The sequence below is a fragment of the Bombus pascuorum genome, unplaced genomic scaffold (genome assembly GCF_905332965.1).
Source record: "Bombus pascuorum unplaced genomic scaffold, iyBomPasc1.1, whole genome shotgun sequence".
NCBI classification, from domain to species: Eukaryota; Metazoa; Arthropoda; class Insecta; order Hymenoptera; family Apidae; genus Bombus; species Bombus pascuorum.
Window position 1 is genome coordinate 1,000,900 of NW_026869731.1, and position 19,505 is coordinate 1,020,404.

Sequence of the window (19,505 nt, forward strand, 5' to 3'; positions counted from 1 at the left end):
TTACCAAAAATGGCTCTAAATATATGAAAACATTTTAGATTTTAAATAAATGATACATGTAGTTAAAATATTATCAATGTAAACTTTGTAGTGTTAATTGTTAACGTAACTCGTAAGTACACTTATTTGTCTTGTATTACTTTTTGTTGTACTGGATATTAATTAGATTAAATATGTTATAATGAATAAAATCCAATTTTTTTTTTTCATTTGAAAAGAGTTACATTAAGAATCTTCTTCTATTATTGATTATACATACACATAATTACTTCTTAAAAGATAATTATCATACAATCTACTAAAACTATATTTTTAATGTTTTATACATTTTTCTACGCATTATACTATTTATCTTATGATATTATAATATTTTATTTTTTATATATTTAATAGTTCCGTTTATATATATTTAAGTATATATTTGTGCATGTTGCAATCTTTTACAAAGTAGAAGATTGAATTCACATATATATTTAATAAAATTTTATTATTGTTATAACATTTAAAAATGCTTGACAAGATCGAAAAAATGTTTTATTTATATCAAAAATTAAATTCAAAGTAAATGTTAATTGAGAGAATATTCTGAGGGTAATAATATAATAAAAGATTGTCTCAATATCTGATAAAAAATACAAAAATCCACATAGCCAACTTCAAATAAAAATGTTCGTAATTATTTGTGTGCTATAGTTCTACTTTCTTATATATAATCAACTATTTGATGGATATAATTCGGTTAAAAAAAATAAAAATAAAACGTTTGTACAAAAACAATATACATAAATATATATATATATATGAGGATATATTTTTTACATTCAATATGCATGTATACATATGTACGTAAACATATAAACAAAATCTTTTTTTGTAAAGTAAGAATCGAAATATGAATGCTTAACATTATAAACTGCATATAACTATTATAGATTATATACATATCACATATAAGCATTTTATCTAACTGAAATAAATCTTCGAGCGATGACATTATCAAAGGTATTTAATCGGAAAATTCTCGTCAATCCTTACTAAACAGATGGACACTAGAAGCTATCTATATTTGCGAAAAACGTTCTAAATTAAGTAATAAAAAGACTTGTAGCCGTCTAATGAATATCGCCTGTACGTATGAAGAAACAATGGTGCTATGTGTCGTGTAAAGCTTGACAGTTAAACATAAGAAGTAAGAATAAAGACATCCATATATATGCGTCAGGAAGATGATACAGTTACACTGTACATGCGAATGTGTGTGTTTTCAAGCGTCAGGGCATGTCCAGGCCTGAGTTGAGGCAAAGGACGATTGGCAGTCGTTTAGAAGCATCTGGAAGAGTCGGTTGACAAGAAGGGTGCGTGCGAGTGGATTTACGAGGTCTTCGGAGTATAATATATGTGTATAACTGTTGTGTGTGAAATAAAGTGAATTATTTGAATTTCCGAATCCCTCCTATATCTTTACAATATGTAAGTAATAATAATTTATCATGAAGTAAACGAATTCAGAAAATATTGATTTAGTACTGCCGACAAAGGTTTTAAGTGCATTATATGTGTATGTGACCTCTTTCGTGGTTTAATTCCTTAAAGACGAGCGTGAAACGAAACATTTGATTAAATTGTTCATCTTTTCATTTTCTACTTTGCAATTATATTATCATAATATTTCACTTTGCTCATTTTATTATATTGTTATTTTTTTGGTATACGCTGTTCGTAATAATAAATTAATACATCGAGTAAATGTTGTTTATGAAGATATATAGACTATAGAAATAAAAAAGTTTCTTCAATTATAATATATGATTTTCTCACTTTGTACTTCACTTATATATCTCATTCTTTTATGTATGCTTTATTATATACATAATTATTTTATGGAAATTTTTAATATTATATATTTATATCGCTTTAGCAATAATTTAAACGAATTTGTTTATTGCAGATTATTGCATCAATTGAAGCAAGATGAAGTTTGCAGAACATCTGTCTGTTCACATTACGCCTGAATGGCGTAAGCAATACATAAGCTATGAGGTAAAATAAAATAGCCTTGGAAATTAAAATATTTATATTTTAATTGTCTTTGTTAAAAATTTATTTCTATGCTAATGGAGATACACAGGGTGTTTCAGAATAAGTAGGAAATATTTTAGGAGTAGCTTCTGCATATATAAACAATAGAAAGACTTTATATAAATATATCTTACTTGAGTTTGTTTTCGAGTTATAGTGGATTTAATTTTTATTCTTTTATTTTGTATACTACATTATATACTGCTTTTCATAAAAGGTATTTGAGATGGTATTTTTATATTCCAATGCAAGCTTGCAGATATCTTACCAATGACTGTCTTACCATGTTTAAATATCCAGATGTAGTCTGTATTTGCTGGAAACTTGAGAAACACAATACTTGTCTACGGAAAGAAATATAAATTGCAAAAGAAAAACCGTTATAATTTGAAAAGAAAGTCAAATAGGACATATCCTCATATGAACTTTTTATGGTTTAGGTATACAGAAGCCACTCCCAAAATATTTCCTACTTATTCTGAGACACTCTGTACAATGAAAGATCAGAGCACTATTAATTAAAATGACCTCTTTGGGTTAATAGGAAATGAAGGCAATGCTCTATACTGCTGTAGAAGAAGCACCGTCAGCTGAAAGTGTTGTTCTTGATATTTCGATCGCACCGATAGAAAGTTCTGATCAAACGCAAATTTTGCGTATGATGGGTGAAGAAGAAAATGGTGTACTCAATAGAGGTAAACGTAAAGTTGGTGGTAAACGACAAGCTACTAGTAAAGAAGACAAACGGGCATTGCTGAAAGAAGAAACAGTTGATATAGATATATCAAATGCCAGTTAAAAATAGTTCAATTGTTTTATTATCAGAACCTACGCAAAGCAATATTATTCCAAATTTAATGTAATTTTTATATAGGCAATAGTTTGCCAGAAAGAGTGCAGGTCGTACTTTATGAACAATTAATATTTCCTTTGTGCATCAAAATTGAAGATTGTGAGGCTGAACTGAACAAGTGCCTTGTGTATATCCTGTTTATTAAACTATGAATTTAATAACTTAGTGTAAAGATATAGAAGGGATTCGGAAATTCAAATAGTTCACTTTATTCAACACACAACAGTTATACACATATGTTATACTCTGAAGACCTCGTAAACCTACTCGCACGCTCGCTTGTTGTCAACCGACTCTTCCAGATGCTTCTTAACGTCTGCTTATCGGATTTACATGATTTGTCGAATTACTTAATAGAACCTTTAAACCTTATTACTTTATTTACATTCCTCTTAGTTTACATTCATCCATGACCTAAACCTTTCAAATTTCTCTCTACACAGTGCCTTCGTAAAAATATCCGCAGTATTTTCGCCTGTACTTACTTTAATTATATTTATCTTGTTTTGTTGTTGAAGAGTGTGCTATATTTCGCGTCCTTTATTTGTTGATAATATATACGTTCCAAGCAAGGCGGTTGAATACCCGGCATCTCGCTGTGTCGGGCGACCCACTGCTGGACCATGTCACGCATCTCGATTTCATCATTGTTTCCTACGTCGTCGATTGTCTCTATGTGGAAACAGCTGTGCACCCTCGGATACAAAGTTGAATAAAAGTGGCAGTTAAGCAGTACCAGGATGAAGTCTGCCAATACCTCACTGATGTTAAGGAGTAACACGATCCAGTTATAGCTTACAGAGTCTGTATTCTGTAAAAAGACGATAGTTCGTAGTCATTTATCAATTTGTCATTTATCAATTTTGATAAATAACAAGAGATGTAAAAGACATGTAAACTGCGTAAAATTCTCGGAAGAATTAGAAAGAAGATATTAGTGTTAGAGAACAAAGATATATCACGATTATTCTTAAATAGATTGAAAAAGGAGAAAAAGGAGAAAAAGAAGATTCATTGGACAATCATAAACAAAAACAAAAAATTATAACATACTAGAAGTATATTATAAATGATGGTCTTTGCAATTTGTAATGGCATACGGTACTTTCATTTTATTAATGATTGATGTTACTTTAATTACGAGGTCATTAGCGACAATTACATTTGATTATTTACATTAATCTGGGTTATTAATCACCTTAGACTTTCTATAAATTTTGGCATATTATGAACCTTTTTCGACTTTAAATATGGTAATTATCTTCAACAAGGAATTTTAGTGCATATTATATTGTAAAATATATATTTACGATTTATAGATATATAATCTTTATTATCACTAGAATATAAAATATGGAATAATTTATTGTAATAATTAATATAGAATAATTTTTATTATATGGTATAATAAAATTATATATTTATTACTCAATATGTTTACGTTTATTATATATTTTTCAACAGATAAATAATAAATAGTTTTATTACACGTACGATTACATTTGTTTATGGATTATGTAATTTAACTAATGTATTAGTATTTAAAAACACATTAGTATAAATGTCTATCTTCATAAAAGATATAACTTGGAAAACACTATATTTATTTTATTATTATTATTTTTTTTTTATTTACCAATGAGATATAACACTTTACCAAATGTCCTTCAGGACAAATTGTAAAAAAAAACAACATTAAAGAAAAAAAAAAAAGAAAAAAAAATGTCTATCTTGAAACTTTTGTCAATCGATATTCAGCCGAGCTGAATTTGTTTCCTCTCCTATTGTTTCTGCAACCTCACTGCATTGAGTGTGACACGAAAATATGATGTAATTTAATGTACTAACTTGAACTATATAACTATTGTTATATAGTAATATAAACAGCAAGTTTCAATTTTCTTCGTTTGATAAAAGTGTGAGGTTTGATTGATTTTTAAAAAATCTTTTGGTAAAAAAAGGTGGGTCATAAAGTTTAATATTATCTCGATGAAAGACAAATGAGGCATAAAGACGTATGAAATATTCGGAATAATTAACGAGGTACGTTACTGTAGAAGAATGGTAAGCTGGTACTTGTTCGACTGAAAAGTAAAGATAAATATACAGGTACAGGGTACCTACTTCGGAAGAACTCTTGTTCTCTTGTCAGGCGGTTGAACGAAACTACTATAGCAAATTTATATTCGTCAAAGTCTATTTACTTTGACCCAACAACGTTACATTTCAGACTCGTTTAACACCAACAACAACAAATTAATTAAACACAAATTATATTTATCTTGTTTTCCTCTAAGCACTCGTGAACGTAGTGGTAATTCATACTTGAGAAATGTATAAAGTGTATCATAATAGTTGTACATAGATATTAATGAGTTGTATGTAGAAACAGGGTTGATATTTTAAGATGTTCATTTTGCAACGAGCAACAGTGCAGTCTATCTGTTATTATAGTATTATAATTTTAATTAAAGGGAAAGCGCACATTACATTATAATGTTCATAATTTTTGGTGACAAATATAAGTTCTAGATTAATTGTCACTGGGAAGTGATATTTGTAGCTTATCTCATCAAACAATTGTATTTATTTTATATGTGATTATATATAATTATATGTGATTACATATAATTGTATGCAGTTTGTAGCGAATTAAATATGTAAATAATACTTGCATATAGGCTATTTATAATTCATTAGTAAAATGTTCAGTATTAAGAGAAGAGTGTGCTGTATTTCGCGTCCTTTATTTGTTGATAATATATACGTTCGGCAAGTTTTATTTTTTAAATTCATTTATTCATGACAAAATAAATAAATTTACTAACTTTTAAATCTTAGATGCGTTAATGTAAGAAGAATTTTGCGTCTAACAAATTTTCAAAGCGTTGATAATTGAAATGATAAAAACGAAATAATCCTACAATGGAACGACTTTTATATTTATTATTTCTTAAAAACAGACTAATGAAAATAACATACAAAATTGTTGTATTTTCATTACTGCAAGGAATAAGAATAGGTACATAGAATGGTAATTTACAAATCAATTCAATTAATAAATTAACTATTTACTATTTTTGGGTCTTTTAAATAATCAAATATAAAAGCAAAAATATATGTGGAATGAATATAAGTTTTGGAAATATACTTATTATACACATATATTTACAGAAAAAATTTCTTTAAAAGAAAATTAATTTAGATAGAATATCATTTCATATATTATCATTTATATTCTTTAACGATAGTCAAAGGAATAATGAATAATGGTATTTAATTTTACATTCGACCCAAAGAGAAATATTTAACACAAAGAACTCCGAGTTCGGTGGACAGAATGCCCACTATCGGCGAAGAAGAGGAGTACTATATACATTTGTATAATGGTATCGAAGGTACAGCGGCAGAAGACTTTGTGCTGATATTGATTGCACCCGGCCGACAGTGGGACAACTAATGTCCAATAATGAAATGTATTTAGAACACTATTAAACACTGTATCAATTTCTATCGTGTTGCAATTGTTCTCAATTGTATCTATTGTTATGTATCATATCCCTTAATTGATTTTCAAAATTCTTCTTTCATTAACGTATCTAAATTTGGTTGATCTAGTATTAAAAGTAGAAAGTTTTTATCATTTCAATTATCAACGCTTTGAAAATTTGTTAGACAATTGTTGTTGTTACACATAGATACATAGAATAGATATATAGATACATGTCGTGTTACTCGATGTATAGATATGGTTATATTTAATAAGTAAGATTTAAAAGTTAGTAAATTTATATATTTTTTCTGTTGTTTATCATGTAGCTCTGTGTATTTGTTGTGAAATAAATTCCAAATATAAAATATAATTGTGATATTTCTCGCCAATCACTATAGGTTCTTACAAGTAATAGCATTTCTTTGTTTAATTAATGAATATAATATGATTTGTTTCTTTGCAATATCATAAACAGCATAAGTTAACTTAAGGAAATTATAAAACTGTAGCAAGCTGTACAGATATTGCGTTTACCTTGTAAAACATGTTTTATTATGTTTAATTTAAAATAATGATTATACAATAATAGACGAAATCAATCTTTGGGATGTGCTTTGCATGTAGTAAACTAAACTAATAAAAGAACTAAAAAACTAAAAAAATATACGTAGATATATATATATTTTTTCTCTTTTTCTTTTTATTTTGGTATTTTTCCAATTTGTCCTGAAGGACATTTGGTAAAGTGTTATATCTTATTGGTGAGAAAAAAAAAAGAAAGAAAAGAAAATAAAATAAAATAAAAATAAATATGGCATGTGAGAGGCTACCCCCAGCGGGGTGCCAGCTTCGTTTTTTCTAAGTTATATCTTTTATGAAGTTACACGTGATGCCAATTTAATGCCGCCATTCTATTGTATAGTCGTTAACGTGACGTCTACAATATATATGTGTAATAATGTCTATAACGTCTCTAATGTATATGTGTAATGTCATGAATAAATGAATTTAAAAAATAAAACTTGTCGAACGTATATATTATCAACAAATAAATTGTGCATGTTGCAATCTTTTACAAAGTAGAAGATTGAATTCACATATATATTTAATAAAATTTTATTATTGTTATAACATTTAAAAATGCTTGACAAGATCGAAAAAATGTTTTATTTATATCAAAAATTAAATTCAAAGTAAATGTTAATTGAGAGAATATTCTGAGGGTAATAATATAATAAAAGATTGTCTCAATATCTGATAAAAAATACAAAAATCCACATAGCCAACTTCAAATAAAAATGTTCGTAATTATTTGTGTGCTATAGTTCTACTTTCTTATATATAATCAACTATTTGATGGATATAGTTCGGTTAAAAAAAATAAAAATAAAACGTTTGTACAAAAACAATATACATATATATATACATATATATATTCGGAAATTCAAATAGTTCACTTTATTCAACACACAACAGTTATACACATATGTTATACTCTGAAGACCTCGTAAACCTACTCGCACGCTCGCTTGTTGTCAACCGACTCTTCCAGATGCTTCTTAACGTCTGCTTATCGGATTTACATGATTTGTCGAATTACTTAATAGAACCTTTAAACCTTATTACTTTATTTACATTCCTCTTAGTTTACATTCATCCATGACCTAAACCTTTCAAATTTCTCTCTACACAGTGCCTTCGTAAAAATATCCGCAGTATTTTCGCCTGTACTTACTTTAATTATATTTATCTTGTTTTCCTCTAAGCACTCGTGAACGTAGTGGTAATTCATACTTGAGAAATGTATAAAGTGTATCATAATAGTTGTACATAGATATTAGTGAGTTGTATGTAGAAACAGGGTTGATATTTTAAGATGTTCATTTTGCAACGAGCAACAGTGCAGTCTATCTGTTATTATAGTATTATAATTTTAATTAAAGGGAAAGCGCACATTACATTATAATGTTCATAATTTTTGGTGACAAATATAAGTTCTAGATTAATTGTCACTGGGAAGTGGTATTTGTAGCTTATCTCATCAAACAATTGTATTTATTTTATATGTGATTATATATAATTATATGTGATTACATATAATTGTATGCAGTTTGTGGCGAATTAAATATGTAAATAATACTTGCATATAGGCTATTTATAATTCATTAGTAAAATGTTCAGTATTAAGAGAAGAGTGTGCTGTATTTCGTGTCCTTTATTTGTTGATTATATATACGTTCCAAGCAAGGCGGTTGAATACCCGGCACCTCGCTGTATTCTGTAAAAAGACAATAATTCGTAGTCATTTATCAATTTATCATTTATCAATTTGTCATTTATCAATTTGTCATTTATCAATTTTGATGTAGCTTACACTATCGGAGCCTCTTCCATTTCAATGTCTCCTTCTTCCTCCTCACCAGTCGTGATAACATGAATGGGGGCCTGGTGGTCCACCCCCATCCGGCCACGGTCACAAGCTAACGACACAGCGGGGCCCGCTTCACCACCCACGTCTGCGCCGGTACTGGGGTATCCCTCCCCTGCACCGCAAACTTCATTATTTATATTTTCCGACATATCATCATTATCTTCATCATCAAGGGTTTGTTTTATCGTGTTGGTGCCTTGCCTTCTCGTCTTGGTGCCACTCACTCTTTCGCACCCTACCCCGGTCGGGACCGATGCAGGGTGACGGGGAGCCCCACGTGAAGGTGAGGTGAGTGGTCTTGACAGATATGGGCCCACCAACTTCTCCGAAGTTCTCCGCACCGGATCAGCGATCTGACGGGCGCCACAGCGCCGACCAGCCGCCACCCGACTATAGGTGAACATCAGATACATCGGGGTTTCTCAAGGCATGATGCTACGCACTGAGAACCCATACCCGCCTCGTGCTCCCCATGTGAAGTGTGTATCTATGTAAAGTCCAAGGTATTTGACTTGCCTTGGTATTCATGGTTGCCTTGGTTTCCATGGTATCCACGGTATCCATGGATCTCATATACGCACACAGGCAAAGGCACTTTTTAAATCTGAGAAAAAATTAGGCCAGGGTTGCGTGGGGTTAATAATGGCCATTCGCGCGATCCTGATTGGTCAATACTCGCTCGTGCGCGTTGCTGCTTTTTCGCAAACGGTGCAAGCAGGCTCCGTGCGCTGTGCTCTGTGTTCAGTCGAGTTCAATCGTCTGCCGAAGAAAGTAGCCAGCTGGCGGAAGCTGAAGAAACGTGAAGTGACCTCTCTTCGTCAGAAATCGTCATTATGGCCACGCTCACGATCATCCTTGTATACTGGCTCGAAACTCACATCGGCAGTCGATACCATTGTAAGTAATGTTTTTTGTCAGTTTTCTCACCACTGCTTTTTACTCACCACTGAATCCACCACTGAATTAATGTGTTACAGAGAAATTCTACCCGACTTTACGATGTCTCTCGTATTATATATGTTATATTAATAATATAATTAAGTTTATTAGAGATCGGGCTTACTTTAATTGTTAGAATTTGATCATAATCACTTGCGTTAACTACTAAAATTGTTTTATCGTCTTCTCGTCTTGGTGCCACTCACTCTTTCGCACCCTATCCCGGTCGGGACCGATGCAGGGTGACGGGGAGCCCCACGTGAAGGTGAGGTGAGTGGTCTTGACAGATATGGGCCCACCAACTTCTCCGAAGTTCTCCGCACCGGATCAGCGATCTGACGGGCGCCACAGCGCCGACCAGCCGCCACCCGACTATAGGTGAACATCAGATACATCGGGGTTTCTCAGGGCATGATGCTACGCACTGAGAACCCATACCCGCCTCGTGCTCCCCATGTGAAGTGTGTATCTATGTAAAGTCCAAGGTGTTTGACTTGCCTTGTTTGTGTTATTTGCGTGCCGTTCAGGAAGATGTTTGGTGTTATCTGTTTTCTCAATGTGAATGTGATGTGGTTGCATTTGTCAGGGTTAGCTTTGACAATAGTTGACATGTACAGTGATTCACGAACATGAGTTTGGATCTTATTAAATTTACTTTATAATATAACAGTATTTGAATTTATATTTATTTTTTTAAACTCTTTTTAAACAGTTTCTAGGGGTTCAATTTCGAAAAACGCCCAAACACGTGTTCGTTTATTTCTAGTGGAAAGTTTGTACGTCGAATTTCAGGTTTCTAAACTTAGTGGACATAGAGATACGGTTACCCTGTAAAAAATTAGACCTCTTTTTGCCCCTTTGGGATCTGTAGTTTCCATAAATTATTCTTTATTTCATGTCTACATCATAAAAGAAGTATACTGTGCAAATTTTAGGCACACTGGTTTCTAGGCACACTGGTTTGGACTGTGCGATTGACGAGTAGGTCAATCATTTCTGTAGCATAGAAAGAGGCATAGAATTTATTATTTTTTATCTTTATATTAAAATAGAATTATGCTATTAAGCTTTATGGAATCTATATTAAACACATCAATAAATTAATACAGTAGAGTTGTCATATTTAATCACAAAATAAACCACCTTATAACCCTTATATACACAAGGCACTTATTGCAATTATTCATCGCAAGAATCTCGTAGGCATTCAGACCGCAACCACGAATTACGCCTGGAGCATCTTCGAGAATTGAAAGGGGAATAGAGTTCGATTATTGGACGTTAAATTTACTTAAATTTATTGGCATAGATTCTCCAAAATTCTTTTTTGGTCATTCAAACATGTTTCGATAAATTCCGATCTGGAAAATTATGGAAAATTATATCTATGGAGATGACATATTAAAATTTATATTACCTAACAATATTGGCATTAAATCAGCAGAATTAATAGCAATTCAACTTCTTATAATTGACCAATCAAAAACCACACTATTCTCACCGATAACAGGGATGCTATCACATTTATCAAGTATAGAGATCTGATGATATCGCATTTGATATATTGGAAACAAATCACTCCGTAATTAATGAAGGTGAAACAGTTATTTTTGCATAGATGAATATTCCAATGAATTGGCGGAGAAGATAGCAAAGGACGTTCCTACCTTATTTTTAACAAAAAAGTTTGAAAAATCTCCGATTCAACTGGAACAGCTATGTTTAATCTGAATCGCCAAACGAATGAAATGGACAAACTCAGCAGTCTCGAATGCAGTCGAATTAATAAATAAAGAATTTTTTAACAAGAACGTAGGTCTCAGGAATCTCGATCATCGACACGAAGTTGTATTAAACAGACTTAGAATTGGTCAGACTAAACTTGCACATACAAATCTAATTCTCAAAATCTAATTCGTCAAAACCTAACACTAACCAACGTACGATATCTGTAATTGTCAAATTACCATCAAACACATGTTCTGTAAATTGTCTTAAATACAATTACTCTCGTAACAAATACCAGATCAAAGGAGCTTTAGGTGGAAATCTCAATGGTAAAACTCAAGTTTCACGCGTCTTATCCTTCCTGAAAGGCATGTCCTTATTTAGCGATATTTAACTAGAATATCCTAATAATAATAAATTCCTTTCTGCTAATATTGTTATTATTAGCTATCGCTAATAACCACGTGATGGAGTTGATGCGATGTTAAAACGTGTCTAAACTAAAGAAACTTTTCCATTTATTTTATTATCCTTTTTAGAATGTTTTTTGCATCATTATTTTTTAGAATCAACGATTTTCTATTCAAAGAATTTCTTCAATTTAAGACAATGTGGATCTTTGAGTATTTTCTATTGTCAAAAGTGTTTATTTTATAAACGAGTTGAAATATGTTTGTACCACCTTCTTATTTAATATTTACACTTTGAATAACATTTACAGAATTTACATTGCCCCTAAATTTATTAGTTTTACTGAAAATTCATATTAGTGCTGTTATACTAGTATTATCACAAAACTCTTATCGTTTAATATTAATATTGTTCATTTATTACCATATTTTGATCATTTCACTAGAAAGGATAAGTGCATTTATCTTTCAAATGACCATTTTTGAAATCAACAAAAATTTTCTTAACTTTCTTAACATAACATACTTTCGATCCATCATTAATTCTCTAATTCCTTTTAACCTTTTCACCTTTTCACCTTTTCACCTTTCACCTTTTCACCTTTTCACCTTTTCACCTTTCACCTTTTCACCTTTTCACCTTTCACCTGTATATATTTGTATAGATTGGAATTAAATTTAGAAGATTTATAAAGATAATTTTTAAATAAAGATAATTTTAAGAACCATGATAAGATATATGCATAAGAATATAATATAAATTAAGTTAAGAGTATTCTTTAAAATTGATATATTGTGTTCACATGCAAGTAATGTACATATGTAATGCCATAGCATATAACGTTTAAATTTAAAACAGAGTGTAGAATTAATGATCGAAAATCGTATAATGTAGTAAGTCTTATTGTAATAAAAATAAATGATATTAACAATTAATATGATAATATTACCATTTAATAAATGTACATTGTTCAAGCTAAATTAGTCGCTAATAATCTTGCAGTCGATGTAATGTCAATGCAGTCACTGTTATCGTTATTCTGCTATCAATACAAATTATAATGTAATCGAATCATTTTTAAACCAATCGTATTTCGTTAGATATTTAACAAGATTAAAGAAAAAATAAAATAATCGTTATTGACCAGCATTGTATATTAAAACTAGCTCATAAGCTTACAAGTGTTGGGACACTTTGATCGATCTGTAGTAATAATATACAGTGGTACGCGAAAAAGTATTTGAACACTCACCGTAGAGAACTTTTATGTCTATATTTTGTGTCAGTGTATATAAGATACTTTGAAATTTTATTAAGATACTGTAATAAGATACGACCAAAAGAAAGCAGTCTGAAAACGCGTATAAGCAAGTTACAAGATATTTACACATATTGGATTTACACATATAATATTCAGTATAACAATCAGTATACAGCAAAAGTAATTAAGTGTTATAATAGAATAAATAGTTTTGTGCTCTCTGCGAGATATAATATTGTACTTCTACTAAATATCTTGTCAATAGTATACGTACTATTCCCAGAATTGTTTCAAACTCTACCAATATAGTCGTGATAGTCGAGTTTCGTAATAATACCAATGAAATTTCATAATGCTTCGCGCAATATACATACTATGTTCACAACAGGTGTCCACAAGTTTCGAATGCTTTCTGCACAAAGGATTGGGATTATATATAATATATGTGTGGCAGTTTTTTTTTTTTTTTTTTTAGTATAACATTAGATTGATATAAATTATTTCACAACGCTGACTAGTATTTTTGCATTAAATTTCAAAATTTCAAAATTTCAAAATCGTTACGTCATTTTGTTGTTTTTCTTAAATTAAGTAATTTATTAATTAGGATTAAGGATTCTTCTAAGAATAGCATACGCGCATTTTTCACTAAATTATCGCAAAAAAAAAAAAAAAGAAAAAAAAGAAAGAAGATTGTCCAATCTTGTCGAAGCAATTATGTTTCAAGTCATTTCGCGTAGTTTATTGTCGAACTATGATAAATTATTCATACATAGATACATATCTTTCGCAGAATAATTTATACAGACCTTTTACCAAATTATAAGGAAAATTGTACCAGAACCAAATCCACTATTCTTAAATTACGTTTTTCATTACCGAGGATCCACCAACAATAAATCTTGTCTTTTAAACTCGATAAAGATCTTTCCTCGTTTTAAGAAGCTTTCCTCGATTAGCAAACCTGCTATATCTCGAATAACTCACGCGATCTTGTTACTTGGCTTAAACATTTATTAATTATCTACGGTTGTGTTATCTCTACCCTTGAAAATTTTGAAGGTAAATTATTTTCATAAAAATTCACGACAAACTTGTTCCAAATAATATAATAAATGCTTCTTATTCTTCAAAGTTAAACGTATCTGAAAATTGAAATCTTATAGGATTTCTCGATCAAATAAAATCTTTTGATCGCAACGATATCCCTGTTTAATTTTCTAAAGATTCAATTGTACATTTTCCTTCTTCGTACGGTTCATTGAAAATTTCTAATATTAGATCGCAAGAAACATTTTATGAATATGGATTTCTAATTCGAAAAATATTCTTTTCCTATCTAATTTATTATATCGCAAAATCAAATCTTGCAGTACAGAATAACAACTTGTTCAGATCACTTCAAACATGCAATACTTTCTATGTCGGCTTACAAACGTTTTCTACTGTGAATTTATCCCGCTGTCAAAATTAATATACTCTACAGGGTATTATTATTACTTAACAAAAAATTAAAATTATTTTACAAAACTCAATCTAAACTAATTATTAGTGACCAATTAAAATTTCCTTGCAACGATTTCCGTCAGTAATTTTTATATTTCATATAATAACAGCTAAACTAAACCTTCTTATAGTAGTTCACTTAAACAAGAATTTGTCAATTATTAACAACAACTTCATTAACTTCTCAAACCTGTAAATTTCTAGTTTCACAATTCACTAAAAAAATAAATATCATATTTATAACCGAAAAAACTTCCTGCCTGTTGAAATTAACATTTCACAGGACGACGATTATCTGATTTAACAAAATCTTTCTACCGATAAACCTTTTTTTCAATATAATTCACTAGATTATAATAAGCCAACATCTTTTTCTTTCTTATTCAACAGTGTACATAGTTGTTAAAATCAAAATTATAAAAGAAAATCTCTTATCGTTAAACAACCTACAAGTTAGAAGCAAAATTTGACGTGATTTAATTTTTTGGCTTAAAACGTTCCCAACGATCAGAAATCTCTTCTGCTAAAAAAATTTTCTCTTTCAAAACGAGCGACCATTCTACTTGATTTTCTCTGTCAGAACGATCATCCGCCAATCAAATATCATTCGTCGGCAAATTAACTATCGCACGATTCCGTCACCTTCGAACTCAGCCTCGAATAAAATCGCCCGATCTTCACAAACGAATCATTTCTTCGTCAGAAAAATCTCTCACTATCTGAACGACTCGTCGAACGATTCATCAAAAGATGGCAGCGTCAGAAACATTGAAACTGTCGCGGCGCTTGGAAGTTTCGGATTGTCAACTGATAGAAAAAAATCTTTCTTTTTCGAATGTTGGAAAATTGGAAAATTGAATTTTAGCAACGAAATATCGCATTTTAAAACATCGCGCGCTTGTAGGTTGCAGATAAAGTTGCGAAAGGCTCGTGAATATACATACCAGATAGATGTAGCTGTTCGAAGTTGCTGGTTGATAGGGCCGCAAGGAATCGTAACACGCCTCACTGGTCGAAAGCACGCATATAATTGCATATAAATGCAAATAAATGCGGATAGATGTTGCGGATGCGCCTGGTCCAGATCGCAGTCAGATGCTGAGACCGTGAAGCCAAGGGATGCTTGTGCAAAGTGAGAGCTCGACTGGTGGTGATGTTCTTCTATGACCGCCTTCTTCAACACCCAATCGCTGACTGAAGTCGGAGCGTTGTTGGCTCGAAGAGGACAACTTGCAACTGCTGTCTTCTCGCTCGGGATAGCTCGTGACTACAACACTCCACGCACCTTTCTGCGCCCTTTTATACTTTTCCATCAAGGTATAACCCCTGGTGATTGCCCCCCACTATTCCGATCCCCTCTCCGTACAATAGCCGTCGTTCTTTCCACCATGGAACACCCCTAAAATTGCTCAACGACCGATCAGAAATCCTTGCGCGATACGTGGTTCGCTGGCAGCGTGCGCGCGTGTCGAGGGCGGCAACTAAAGGTTTGCGCCTGCTTGCTTTCCATTTTAATTACGCTTGCAAATTAGGCTAAGCATGTCTGTGAGTTCTTTATGTAACTTAAAAACGGAACGCCCTACGCATAACATATATAAATATGTAAAATATTTTTCGTAGAGTACTTGAGATATTTAAACGAAATAAATCGCTATTTTCGTTTCATTTTTTTAATCGAGTACACAAAGATAGGAAATTGCACAAAAATCCGTTTATCCTAATTATTATATATCAAAGCGTGTAGTTTGAGATTAAACGGACATTATTCGCGGCAATTCCTTGGTTTTTAGCGATCTATAAGTAAAAATAGAGAAATTGCTTTTTTTAGTTTCTTTTTTAAAGTTTCTTAAAAGTTGCTTGCTCAGGTCAGAGGAGAACGCGTACAAATAATATTATAAATTCTACAATTTGAGGAAATTCTATAATGTGATAAAAATATTTGTACGTTCTAAAATATTAAACTTGCTGCGCTCTTTGAATTTTTGCATCTTTTGTTTAAATGCATAAAAACTTCAACGCACTCAATTTAATTAATCTGATATTAAACATATCAACAATGATTCTTTTATTTTATCTTCAGTCTTACAAACTGATAATGATTAAATGATGGGAAAATGCGACAGAATTGCTAATGATTTAAAAAAGTAGTAGGTAAAACAGATAAAACACGTTATTATACATATTTATAAAGAATTGGAAATCTATAATAAGATCTTCCAAACACAGTCGTTTTAATCAAATTTTGTATTTATCTTAGTTGTACAAAAAATTATATCCCGTCTTCATCGAAGCTATTGCGATTATCGTATTTAAAGATTTCAATATTTTCAATTTTCAATCTTTAATTTATGTTTTAGATCGACCAACTTTGTCGAAAACTTTATCGAGTTATGTAGAAATCTGAACTGCTACGAGAAAAGTAAACTAGAATTCAATGTTGATCTATAGTTGTAGCTAAGAAACTTCATTTTTATTGGTACTGATTTTAACATTTACTTTCGTTAAAGGTGACTATAGTCTGTCATTATTCAACGCTAGCTGAATGCGAAGGGTGTGACTCATAGTAAGGAAAAGATTAAGGTCTTAACTCTATGTTCTGATGTATTATGGTTCTAGATGCTAGATGCAGTTGTTCAATGCCATGCATTATTTGTCATCGTGTTCTTTCGAATTAATATATATTATTTTTCTGAAAGCTTTTTCGTTCACGGATTTTTCTAAATTTTCTAAATTCTATATACGTTTCTATATTATTATAAATTTTACGAATCTAACAATCCATATTTATTCAATTGCTTTTAATTAATATGGAGAATCAGTTTCCTTAATAAACTGTATTGTCTGTACAATTTATTTTTGGAATTTAAGTCCGATGACCGATAAATTTTTTCAATTTTTAAATAAGTATTTCATATATTCTTGCATACGATTTGTATTTTCCATGTTTTTCTAAACGAAATTTCCCATAAATGCATAAACATCCATAATCTAGTAATTAATAAATAATATCTTTTAGTATATTAATAATTATATTAATTATCAATTTCCTAATTAAAATTAACTGACTAATCAAAATATAATTAACCTGGCTGAATATCCTGAGCTAATTTTGATTGTTTATTTATTATTTACCTTAAGGGAATAAAATAAAAAACTAAAAGTATAAAATAAAAATAGAAACGTTAATAAAATAAGATAAGAAATGGTGGTTTAGACGATGTGATATGCATGAGAGATACATTTTCTCATGAAAGAATATAGATGTAATATATTGTCAAATAAAATTATTATTACCTATATAAATTAATCGAAACTTGCTTCTCAATCTTTTCTTGTATAAATGTATGTATAAACATTTATTTAGAAGGAGAATCCTTTTTGCTAAGGATCAAGTATCAAATTCAAATAAATAATGATAGTAATAAGTAATGAAAACGCAATTTCAAATATCAAAATAAACAAATTGATCGCAGTACCACTAACAGCACAATTTCTTGAAACTTTATAAAATTGTACAATTTGAGCGAAAGGGGAAATAGCGACGGAAAAAATACTATGCAAATTCTTCAAATTTCCTTTCGTAATCACAATGTTGCGAAACGGAATTGAATGATATAAATATTAAAACAATTTTATATACCGCTCGATATTAACAATAAGTTTATTCCTTTGATAATCGAAAGTTTCTGAACTTTTTTCTAAGCTTTTTCTTAAATGTGATAACTTTCTACCTCTGATTTTACCTTTATCTCTATCTGCAAGTATGAAACCGAAATTGGCCAATAGATGGCCCAAGCTGTTCGTCTCACGAACATTTTCCGCTTACACCAATTCAAGTTTCATAGAACAGCATAGTTCGTAATAGCGTTGAATATGTCGAATTTTATGCCTGGAAACTACGATTTGCGAACAGCATTGATTTTCTGTTCACATTTGAAGAAAACTGCTGCAGAATCGCATCGAATGCTTGTCGAAGCTTACCGGTCAGGTAAATTATCTTGGTAAATCACATTGCTGTGAGTGCTTTAAAAAATTCAAAAGTGACAATTTTGACGCTAGGAACGAATGACGTGGAAGATCACGGAAAAAGTTTTAAAACAGCGAATTTCAAGCATCGTCGGACGAGGATAACGCTCAAACGCGACAACGACTCGCTGATCGATTGAACGTGACACGAGAAGCATACGTTTGAAAGCCAGCAGGAAAACGGAAGAACCACTTGCGAAATGCTGCTCGCTGGATACAGAAGAAAATCATTTCTCCACCGAATTGTGACTGGCGATGAAAAGTCGATATATTTTGAGAATCCTAAGCGTGAAAGATGACGAGCAGCTGCAGAACACCAGAACCATCAACATCGACTACAAGACCAAATTCGTTTGGTGGGATAAGAAGGGTGTGATATATTACTAGCTGTTAAAACCTGACGAAACCGTTAATACCGAGCGCTGCCGGCAACAAACGATCGATTTGAATCAAGCTTTGCGCGAAAAACGAGCAGAATATGAAAAAAGGCAACACAATACTTCGAATAAAATATTTTTAATCATTTTCATACAATAAACGTGTATTTTCTATATAAAAATTCCGGTTTCATGTTTGCATACCTGCATGTTTCATGTTTGGTAGAATACATTTTTTAAACTTTAAATGTGCGTTTTTAAACTGCGATATATGAAATCTTTTCAATTGAGAATCAGTTTTCTAAAACTGTTTTATTCAGACCGTTTTCTATCTTTTTAAACTGTTTCTATCCAATTATTTAAACTCCTATCTAATCGTCTAATTATTTACGATACCTAAT

General features: G+C 31.0%; 3 protein-coding genes across 4 annotated transcripts in view; 1 reads left to right on the plus strand and 2 right to left on the minus strand.

Annotated features, from left to right (window-relative positions):
* Nucleotides 1–19,505, minus strand: part of LOC132915649 (cytosolic endo-beta-N-acetylglucosaminidase-like) — a 592,431-nt gene that overhangs the window by 484,273 nt on the left and 88,653 nt on the right. The window lies entirely within an intron of this gene.
* On the plus strand, nt 1,320–4,425 carry LOC132915653 (solute carrier family 53 member 1-like). Its single transcript, XM_060975485.1, has 3 exons — nt 1,320–1,470; nt 1,949–2,040; nt 2,624–4,425. Exons 2-3 carry the CDS (start codon nt 1,972–1,974, stop codon nt 2,876–2,878), a joined length of 324 nt encoding a protein of 107 aa, XP_060831468.1. The 5' UTR covers nt 1,320–1,470; nt 1,949–1,971; the 3' UTR covers nt 2,879–4,425.
* Nucleotides 7,679–9,314, minus strand: LOC132915676 (uncharacterized). The gene is made up of 2 exons (XM_060975508.1): nt 8,800–9,314; nt 7,679–8,703 (listed from the first exon to the last, which is right to left on the minus strand). The coding sequence occupies exons 1-2, from the start codon at nt 9,267–9,269 to the stop codon at nt 8,652–8,654; spliced, it is 522 nt and encodes a 173-aa protein (XP_060831491.1). The 5' UTR covers nt 9,270–9,314; the 3' UTR covers nt 7,679–8,651.

Coding starts and splice junctions, on each gene's coding strand:
- LOC132915653 (XM_060975485.1), top strand. CDS start 1,972: ATGAAGTTTGCAGAACATCTGTCTGTTCACATTACGCCTGAATGGCGT. Junction 2,041..2,623: donor AGCAATACATAAGCTATGAG/GTAAAATAAAAT, acceptor TTGGGTTAATAG/GAAATGAAGGCAATGCTCTA.
- LOC132915676 (XM_060975508.1), bottom strand. CDS start 9,269: ATGTATCTGATGTTCACCTATAGTCGGGTGGCGGCTGGTCGGCGCTGT. Junction 8,704..8,799: donor ATGGAAGAGGCTCCGATAGT/GTAAGCTACATC, acceptor GTCTTTTTACAG/AATACAGCGAGGTGCCGGGT.